Source organism: Ahaetulla prasina, chromosome 4, assembly GCF_028640845.1.
Source record: "Ahaetulla prasina isolate Xishuangbanna chromosome 4, ASM2864084v1, whole genome shotgun sequence".
In the NCBI taxonomy this organism is placed as follows: Eukaryota; Metazoa; Chordata; class Lepidosauria; order Squamata; family Colubridae; genus Ahaetulla; species Ahaetulla prasina.
This window is the reverse complement of record NC_080542.1, coordinates 151,012,538-151,022,646: the sequence shown is the minus strand read 5'-3', so window position 1 is coordinate 151,022,646 and position 10,109 is coordinate 151,012,538. Positions and strand designations below refer to the sequence as shown.

Sequence of the window (10,109 nt, the reverse complement as noted above, 5' to 3'; positions counted from 1 at the left end):
CGATCCACCCGCCGCCATCGCTACTGGATCGGGTGAGCCGATCCGAACCGGGAGCATTTCACCGCTGCTTTGCAAAGGACCCCCCCTCCCTCCCTCCCAGCAGGTGAAAGGGAGATGATTAAAATTCAGGGGGGAAAACAACCCCACTATTAGTAGGGGGCAATGTCTGGACTTTCCAGGAACCCCCCTCCCTTAAAAAACACCCCTTGCTGAAAAAGGGACTCTGCTTAGAACAGGCGGGAGTCATGGGTCCTGGGGAAGGCTTTGGCCGGGCAAGCCTGAAGGAAAGGTAGAGAGAGAGGCCTGAGGCAAAAGTAGAGAAATTAGCCTGAGGGAAAGTTGGAGAAAGAGGTTTGAGAGGAAAGATGAAGGAGGAGGAAGGGGAAGGAAAGAAAAAGGCAGGCAGGCAGGCAGGAGAATTAACAAAGGAGCAGAGGCAATGGAAGGAGAGACTAGCAAGCAGGAGAAGACAAAGAGTGGTCACTGTCCCACAGAGTGGCCTGACCGCTTGGAGGAGACGACAAGACACCAGAGTCCAGCTGACGGAAGCAACTGGAGCTGCCAGAGCGAGGGACCAAGGAGGACTGGAATAATGACGGACTGTCGCAGGAGAAGGGTGCACTTGAATGGTTGGAGAAGAGAGCCAGGGGAATCTGGACTCCAGCAATCCTTTCGGCTGGGAAGGGCTGGAAGCCGAGGCTGGACAGAACATGACAAAGTCGACTGGAGATGCCTACAAGAGGGACAGAGGTTCAATGGCTCCCCTGTGGCACCACCTCTACTTTTGACCACATCCCGCAGACACTCCTGATTTCTGACAGCATCATCGGAGTCTGCCAATCTCAGTTGCCTTGCAGAGTCCGAGGTCCATCTCTGGATCCCTCCTCTAAGGCCAACCCTAACCCTAACCATGGGGTGGGAGTGGGGAGGGTCTCTAACATTAGCAAGAGAAGATAGAGGGGGAGGGGCAGTGGGAGGAAGACCCCAACTCTTCTCCTTCTTGGAAAGGGGGTGCAAATTTGAGGATTGCACATTCTGGGAGAACATCAGCCAAATTCCCTATGAGCAGAAGCAACTCTATAGCCCCGGGGTTCTCCAAACCTGGCAACTTTAAGGTTTGTGGACTACAACTCCCAGAATTCCTCAGGTAGCATAGCAGGCTCTGGACTTTTGGGAGTTGAAGTCCACAAATCTTAAAGTTGTGAAGTTTGGAAACATCTGCCTAGAGGTGTGAAGGACCAAGAGAGGTCTTTGCTTCCCTCTGCTGGACGGTTGTGGAACTCATTTCTCAAACATTTCCTGTTTCTCTTCTAAGACAAATAAGTAATTAAACAGGAAAAATGCTTGAAAAGAGGAGGGGAAAGTTGCTTTTTCTGCTCCTTTTCGTTTTCTGAACGCAATGAAGACAAAGCGGAAGGCCAGGCTTTCCTTAAAATAGATCCTGCAGGGAAGCAGATCCACCTGCCACCGGGAATTTTCCTCCAACCAGGTAAGCCCTCCCCCTCAGAAGCACCGAGACACCCCCACCCCCAAATTGGCATTTGTTGGGGCGGCCAAGTAAAGGGGGGTGAGAGCAGGGCTCCTCCTGGGCATTGATGGAGAGCAGGTCGAGGAGGGAAAAGCAGGCTAGGTGTGCAACAGTTGTGCCATAGAGGCACTTTTGTTGGTGTGTGTGTGGGGGGAGAGATTCCAGGTAATTTGGGGAGGGGGGGTTGCTCCTTTTCTGCTGAGTTCCGTCCAGGCAGCCAAAAAAAAAGAAAGAGCCACAATTGAGAAGAGGGAGTCAAGCTGTTCTCCAAACCGCCTGAGGGTAGAACGAGAAGCAACGGGTGGAAACTAATCAAGGAGAGAAGCAACTTAGAACTAAGGAGGAATTTCCTGACAATTAGAACAATTAATCAGTGGAACGACTTGCCTGCAGAAGTTGTGAACACTGGAAATGTTTAAGAAAATGTTGGATAACCATCTGACTGAGATGGTGTAGGGTTTCCTGCCTGGGCAGGGGGTTGGACTAGAAGGCCTCCAAGGTCCCTTCCAACTCTGTTATTATGTTATGAGTGCAGGGAGGGTCTCCTTCGTCCTCCCCCTCAATTGCAGCTCTTCCCCCCCCCCAAGCTCTTCCATTCAGATGCCCAATTCTGGCTCTCCTGTGGGGGGAGGGGCGAATCAGGCTTTGTTTCCGCCCCCTACAGGAGGGAGAGGGAACTGAGTTTGTGCTGCCTAAAAGAATTGAGATTTTGCTGCTGAAGAGAGGAGCCGCGTCCATTGCAGCTTGCAGCTAAGACCTGAAGGACAAAGATGCTACAGGTAGGCCTCAACTTACAACAATGTGTTTAGTGACCGTTCAAAGTTACAATGGCACTGAAAAATGATGGCCGTTTTTCACTGCTACGACCGTTGCATCATTCTCAGGATCAGGAGATGAAAATTCCCTGCTGAGTCACAACGGATCATGTGATTCCCCTGCTTTTTTATACAAGTTTTTATTGGTTTTTCAATTTCCCCCCTTCCACACAACCACAATTCATGAACAGAGTATTGACGTTTTCTTATCTTATACAATTCAAAATATTCAAATAGATTTTTCTTAGCTACAATTTTAGCCAAAATGTTCCTTCCCCCCCCGCATAGTTTTTTATTCCTTTCCTAATATTTCTTTGCATATTTTATTGAATCACATCTACTTTCGCCCTTCATTTTCTAATTTCTCCATTTTTGTTCATATTCATTCCCTTTCATTCCTTTTTTTGTTGAACTATTTCAATTTTTATACTTGGAATATTTTCGGGGTTGTCTTTTCTCCATTTCCTTTTCACAGCAATCTCTTCTACTCCTTACATTCCTCTCCCTCCCTCCTTTCTTCATACCTCCTTTTTTCCTCTCTTTTCTTCCTTCTCTACTTCTCTTTTCCTTCTCCTCCTCCACCCTGCTTCCTCCCTAACTAACCATTACCTCCTCTCCTCTTCCCTTCCTTCTTTCTCTCTCCCTTCCAACTCTCTCCTTCCTCTTATCTCTCTCCATTGCTGTATCTATTTTCAATATCTCTAATGTCCAGACATCCCCAATTCTCTCACATATTTTTCGAACCTCTTCTCCTATATTTTAAACCTTGACATTGTCTTTATCTTATTTCATTTATATCATACAGTCAATTGATACAACTTTCCACCTCTTATTTTCTTAACGTTTCTATTCAAAATTCAATACTTATTATTTTCTTCCAACAATGTACATCATTTACTAACATTTCAATTTTATTCCCTTTTACATCTTAAATTCCAATCATCTTCATTTATAAACCATGTCATTCCAAATTACCTCTGCTGAATTTTCCATTCTTTTATGGATTTTTAAATTTTATATCTTAATCATCAACTTTAATTTTTTCTCCTTTCATGCATCGTCCAACACAAAAAGAAAAAAAGGAAACAAGTCTATCTCTACTTTAATTTCTTTTCTTTTATTGATTTTTCTCCTACTTCTAACCGTTTTCCTTCAGTCTCTCCCAGATCCCATCTCTTAATATTCTTCTCCCTTTCTTCCTTTCTTCCATTTTCTTTTTTCTCCCTTTCTTATTTCCTCTTTTCCACTTTCCTCTAACTTTAACTCTTTTGATGTCCCCCCTCAGTTTTTCTCTATTTCCTCCTCTTCTCTTTAATCTTTCACTGTTAATCCCAGTGTAATCATGTTTTTTTCACTGTTTTTCCCCCATTTTTTAGTTTTTCTTTTCCATCTTTTCTTTTTCACTTTCCCCCCTCTTTTTTAAAAAATTCCTTTTCCTCTCTTCATTTCAATTTTTCACTATCAGTCCCAATATGATCATCTGTATTATCCTCACTGATTTCTTTTCCAGCATTATGTTTCATAATTTCCTCATCTTCTCTTTTTTTATTTTTAAGCCACAATTCTGCTTGTTTGTTTCCATTAATCAACTCTCAGACCATCAAAAGCATCTCCCATAATTCCTCCCAATTTTCCATATTTTCAATACGAGAAGAACTTTTTAAAATCTATTTATCTTAATTTATATATAGTCTAAATTCTGATTTATTACTTTAACTTAACCCAAATTCAAGTCCATGTATCTCTTTTCTTCTTTATTTCTGGATGAGTCTATTTCCAATGTATTTTGAAACTGTTTCAATTTAAGTCCTTATCAGTTCCACTTTTCTTTTTCTCGCAACAGCTGTGAAAACAATGCTCCTTCCTAATTTTCCCACAGTGATCTGAATGATGTTATACTTTCTTTCCTCCAGCAGATGTCTCTTGCCAATTCACAATTACTTCCGCAACAAAATGTCCCCTGTCACTCCACAAAATTTATTATTTCCTGTCTTAGTTTTTTTGTTAGCAAACAAAGTTTCCTTCAATTTTCTGTCTCTTTTAGTGATCTCTTCCAATGCCAGATTAACCAAATTAAAGATCAAATGGAAAGTTCTTTTTAGAGCTTTAATTGCAAAGTTCTGTTTTACTTTTCTTCTGTTTGTACTCCCATATGCCAATTTAGCCGCTGGTTTCAAATTGAAGGCTTCTTTTAAAGTTTAATAAGTTTTCTTCTTACCTATGTGTTGGCAAATCGTTTTTCAGTAAGAATACTCCGTTCAGTCGCCTCTCCTGCTCTGATCTTTTGGTGTGGCCACCCCAACTTGTGACAGCTCTAATGGCTGTCTTCCCAAGTGGCAGAGTTGGAGGCTTATATCGGCGCTCCAGGGAATTTGCCACTTCCCTGTTCACGCCAATCCGTGCCTCCCTTCTTCACTGTCTCTTCAAGACGGACTGGCGGACCGGTTGGTGGTGGCCATCTTGGGGACGCGAGGGAGGCGAGGGAGGCCTGCTGTTGCCTGTGCGGATTGCAGGCCTCGATTTCCGGCCTTGATTTCGGCCCGGCTCCAGCCGATTCCAGCGGCGATGAGAATTCGGCCCGATTCCATCTGGGGCATGGATTCCGGCCCGTTCGCCTGCCCGTGGGCCCGCCTGCTCCATCGGCGCTTTGTTGCACCTGGCGAGGCCTTGTGGGCCACGAGGCGCCTGTTCAGCAGCGTCCAGTGTTCTGCGGCCCCATCGGTTCCATCGGCGGCGGGCGTGGTGAGGCCGCGGTCGGAGATGAGGCCGGAGGCAAGGCTATGGTTTGTCTCCCTCTTCTGGCACTTCTGGCACTTTACATCGTACTTTGTTCATCTGCCTCTTGTTGTGTGGCCTGCCTTCCCCCCCCTCGGACTTTTGACCATCGAAGCTGGGTCGTCAGTTATTTATATCCACGGGTTTCTGGACTGGACTGGACTGGATTGGACTTTGGACTATGAACAGACTGACAGTCATTTCTACCTTATTAAGACCTTTCGTAGAAACGTTTTCCATAGGTTTACCATGGAGGCTGCCGGTCTGTCTGCTTAGGCTTATTATCTTCATCTGGTTCCAGCTTTATTTGTCCTCTTTGACATCTGGACATCCGTTGGAGGATCCATCTTTTAATGTCTTACCATCTGGGATGTTACCATCTTAGCACCCTTCACCGATTCGTACTTTTCTATGCGTTACGCTGCACAGGAACTCTTGCGCCTGCGAGGTGCCCCCGCCTCACAGGAATGGCCCGTTTCACTATCAAGGGCCGGCCTCAATGACGGGTCTTGGGACCCACAGAGGTGGCATACGAAGAGAAAGAGCCTTTGAGGTTTTTTAGATAGGGCATTTTTAAGGGGTGGGAGGGTTAGGGCGGGTGTTGGGGGTAGCCCGTCGGGAGGGAAACCAGTCCCTGCGCGTGCTCGTGGCGATTATTTAGTGGGTTCGGAGGTTATGGGGGGGGGAATGTGTTCCTTTTTGTGAGGGTGGTTCCATTTGCACGGTAAGTGGGAGGGGCAGATATGGCGGAAGGGGGGGATCATATCGGTCTAGGGGGTCACGCGTTCGATGTCTGCAAGCGATCGCGTGCCCGATCCTCTGACTTTTCCGTTCCCGGATGGTCAAGACCCTCAGAGCCTGGGCCTTCGTCTTATGTTATGCAACGCGGTCTGTGGCCAATAAGGCCCCCTAATACGATCTTATTCAGGGGCGCCACGGATCTTATAGGCGTTACGGAGACCTGGTTGGGCACTGAAGGGGGCGTGCCCCTGGTCGAAATGTGCCCACCGGGTTTCCGTGCATTCCATCAGCCGAGGGCCCAGGGTAGGGGTGGGGGGGTGGCAGTTGCTATTAAAGAGAGTCTAGAACCGAGGGAGACCACTGTACCTCAGATTGCCGGGTGTGAATCCCTCTTTGTGAGATGGGGTCATAGGTGTCAGATGGGCTTGCTGGTCATGTACCTGGCTCCTTGCTGCGTGACAGCTGCCCTGCCCGAGCTCCTGGAGGTGCTTGCCGGGGTGGCAGTGGAGACCCCCAGACTTTTAGTCATGGGGGACTTTAACTTGCCATCTGCCGGCTCGTCATCGACAGTGGCTCGGGAGTTCATGGCTTCCATGACGGCCTTGGACCTGACTCAAGTAGTGGATGGCCCCACTCACATCGGGGGTGGCACACTGAACCTTATTTTTATCTCTAGTCAGTGGTTGAAGGATCTGGATTTGAGAGATGTAGTCATAGAACCTTTGTCCTGGTCAGATCACTCTCTCCTTCGCCTGGACTTTCTGACCGCCACTCAACACCGCAGGGAGACGGAACCACAACGTTGGTTCCGTCCCAGGCGCCTGATGGACCCGGAGAGGTTCCGGACGGAGCTTGGGCCACTTCCTGAGGGTCTGGCTCACGGCATGGCAGAGGAACTAGCCGCAGCCTGGCAACGGGCTGCGGCTGGGGTTTTAGACCGTGTCGTGCCTCTGCGGCCTCTGACCCGGCACAGATCCCAACCGGCTCCTTGGTTCTCCGAGGAGCTGAGGAGGATGAAACGCCGGAGAAGATGCCTAGAGAGTTCCTGGAGGTCTAGCCGTTTAGAGGCTGATCGGACACTAGTTAGGTCCTATACTAGGACCTACCTAGTGGCACTGAGGGAAGCAAGGCGTTGCTACGCCTCCTCCCTCATTGCGTCAGCAGATAACCGCCCAGCCGCCCTGTTTCGGGTGACCCGTTCCCTCCTTCACCAGGGGGAGCGGGATGACCCGTTGCAGGGACGTGCTGAGGAGTTTAACGGTTATCTATACGATAAAATCGTTCAGCTTCGAGACGGTCTAGACCAAAATTGCAGTGATTCAGATGAGGCGTCTGAGGGTGGTCTTGGTGATATTTTCTGGGATGAGTTTGACCCTGTGGCTCCCGAGGACATGGACAGGTTGTTGGGTAGGCTGAATGCCACCACGTGTTTACTGGACCCGAGCCCCTCCTGGCTGGTGCTGGCCACTCAGGAGGTGACACGAGGCTGGCTCCAGGCGATTACGAGTGCCTCCTTGTTGGAGGGAGTCTTTCCGGCCGCCTTGAAAGAGGCGGTGGTGAGGCCCCTCCTCAAGAAGCCCTCCCTGGACCCGGCTGTCTTAGGTAATTATCGTCCGGTCTCCAACCCGCCGCAGCGAAGGTTGTAGAGAGTATGGTGGCATATCAGTTTCCCCTGCACCTGGATGAAACTGTCTATCTAGACCCATTCCAATCCGATTTCCGGCCCGGCTACAGCACGGAGACGGCTTTGGTCGCATTGGTGGATGATCTCTGGAAGGCCAGGGATAGGGGTTGTTCCTCTGTCCTGGTCCTATTAGACCTCTCAGCGGCTTTCGATACCATCGACCATGGTATCCTGCTGCGCCAGTTGGAGGGATTGGGAGTGGGAGGCACCGTTTATCGGTGGTTCTCCTCCTATCTCTCCGACCGGTCGCAGACGGTGTTGACAGGGGGGCAGAGGTCGGTCCCGAGGCGCCTCACTTGTGGGGTGCCGCAGGGGTCGATTCTCTCGCCCCTTCTGTTCAGCATCTATATGAAGCCGCTGGGTGAGATCATCAGTGGCTTCGGTGTGAGGTACCAACTGTACGCTGATGACACCCAGCTGTACTTTTCCACACCGGGCCACCCCAATGAAGCTATCGAAGTGCTGTCCCGGTGTTTGGAAGCCGTACGGGTCTGGATGGGGAGAAACAGGCTCAAGCTCAATCCTTCCAAGACAGAGTGGCTGTGGATGCTGGCATCCCGGTACAGTCAGCTGAGTCCTCAGCTGACTGTTGGGGGCGAGTCACTGGCCCCGATGGAGAGGGTGCGCAATCTGGGCGTTCTCCTGGATGAACGGCTGTCTTTTGAAGACCATTTGATGGCCGTCTCCAGGAGAGCTTTCCACCAGGTTCGCCTGGTGCGCCAGTTGTGCCCCTTTCTAGACCGGGATGCCTTATGCACGGTCACTCACGCCCTCGTAACGTCTTGCCTGGATTACTGCAATGCTCTCTACATGGGGCTCCCCTTGAGGGGCATCCGGAGGCTTCAGTTAGTCCAGAATGCGGCTGCACGGGGGATAGAGGGAACCCCTCGTGGCTCCCGTGTGACACCTATCCAGCGCAGACTGCACTGGCTACCTGTGGCCTTCCGGGTGCGCTTCAAGGTGTTGGTGACAATCTTTAAAGCACTCCATGGCATAGGGCCGGGCTATTTACGGGACCGCCTACTGCTACCAAATACCTCTCACCGACCCGTGCGCTCTCACAGAGAGGGACTCCTCAGGGTGCCGTCAGCTAGGCAGTGTCGTCTGGCGACACCCAGGGGAAGGGCCTTTTCTGTGGGGGCTCCCACCCTCTGGAACGAACTCCCTCCAGGACTTCGTCAACTTCCGGATCTCCGAACCTTCCGTCGCGAGCTTAAAACACATTTATTCATCTGCGCGGGACTGGATTAGATTTTAAAGTAACTGGTTTTAAGGGGTTTTTACTATTTATACTGTTTTTAATAATTTGGCTATAGAATAAGTTTTTTAATTGTCGTTTTTTAATCTGTATTTATATGTATTTTAACTGCCTGTGAACCGCCCTGAGTCCTTAGTGAGATAGGGCGGTATATAAATATGAAAAATAAAAAATAAAAATAAAAAAAATAAAGACAGTTATGGTCCATGAAAGACCCCCAAAACGGCTGGGATATCGGCGTTCCTCCGGAGCCCCGGGAAATCGCCGTCCCGCAGCAGCGTTGGCTACGCCCCCTCCCTCCACGTGATCCCCTTTTGTGATCTTCGGACAAGCGAAGTCATTGGGGAAGCCAGACTGACTTCCCAGCCGAGTCTGCGGCAAGGGAAGTTGTAAAATGGAGCAAAACTCACTGCACAACTGAGGAAATTTTGGCCTCAATTGTAAGTCATGGATGACCTGCATGAAAGGTCCATGGAGATGCTCAGTCATCCAGGTCGTGGTTGTCCCAAAGGTGCTTCTTCAAAAGGGAACCGGAAGAGGTTTTGTCAGCTGTCCCATCTTGATCAGTTAGGAAAGAGAGACGCAACTCCATTGTCAATGAAAGTCCGTTTTACTAAAGACACAGGGTAATAAAGCCGGATCTAAACTTTCATGACCAAAGCATCTGGTTAACTCTTCCCTTTCCACCCCTGCTTCCCCCCTGATTATCTCCCACCACCCAATTATATTCAAACAAATTGTTTTGGTCACAGTCCTGCCTTGGTGGGCTGGAGGGTGTTGTGTGTATTTTATGATCTTGGAATAGCCGGCGGCTTTCATGGGACAGCAGGAAGAGTATCCATCACAATAGGGCTGGAAGGGGCCTTGGAGATCTTCTAGTCTACTCCAACTTCCTGCTATTCCCTTTCAAACAACTGCCTATCCAGTCTCTTCTTAAAAACCTCCAATGATGGAGCATTCACAACTTCTAGTGGCCAGCTGTTCCACTGCTTAATTGTCCTCCCTGTTAGGAAGTTTCACCTTCATTCCAGGTTGCTTCTCTCCTTGATGAGTTCCCATCCCTTGTTTCTTGTCCTGCCTTCTTCTGCTTTGGAGAATAGGTTGACCTCCCCCGCCCCCTTTTCTTTGGGGCAGCCCCTCAAATACTGGAAGACTGATATCATGTCCCCCCAATGCTTTTTTAAAAAAATGCATAAACATTTTGAATACGGTGTACAGGGGGGAAAAAAGAGCAAAAAGAAATAGTAAGATATATACTAATAATAATAGTAATGGTGCAACAAAATAAGTGTAACTAAATTTCTCTTT

At 48.8% G+C, this 10,109-nt stretch overlaps 1 protein-coding gene across 1 annotated transcript in view; it reads left to right on the top strand.

Moving 5' to 3' along the window:
* Positions 1-1,289: 1,289 nt before the first annotated feature.
* The window catches only part of LOC131198303 (cytolytic toxin-beta-like), a 38,583-nt gene continuing 29,763 nt past the window's right edge, over positions 1,290-10,109 (top strand). The window contains exons 1-2 of the mRNA XM_058182791.1: positions 1,290-1,489; positions 2,171-2,307. Of these exons, the coding sequence (XP_058038774.1) occupies positions 2,299-2,307 (9 nt within the window). The 5' untranslated portion in view covers positions 1,290-1,489; positions 2,171-2,298. The remainder of the gene's footprint in view (positions 1,490-2,170; positions 2,308-10,109) is intronic.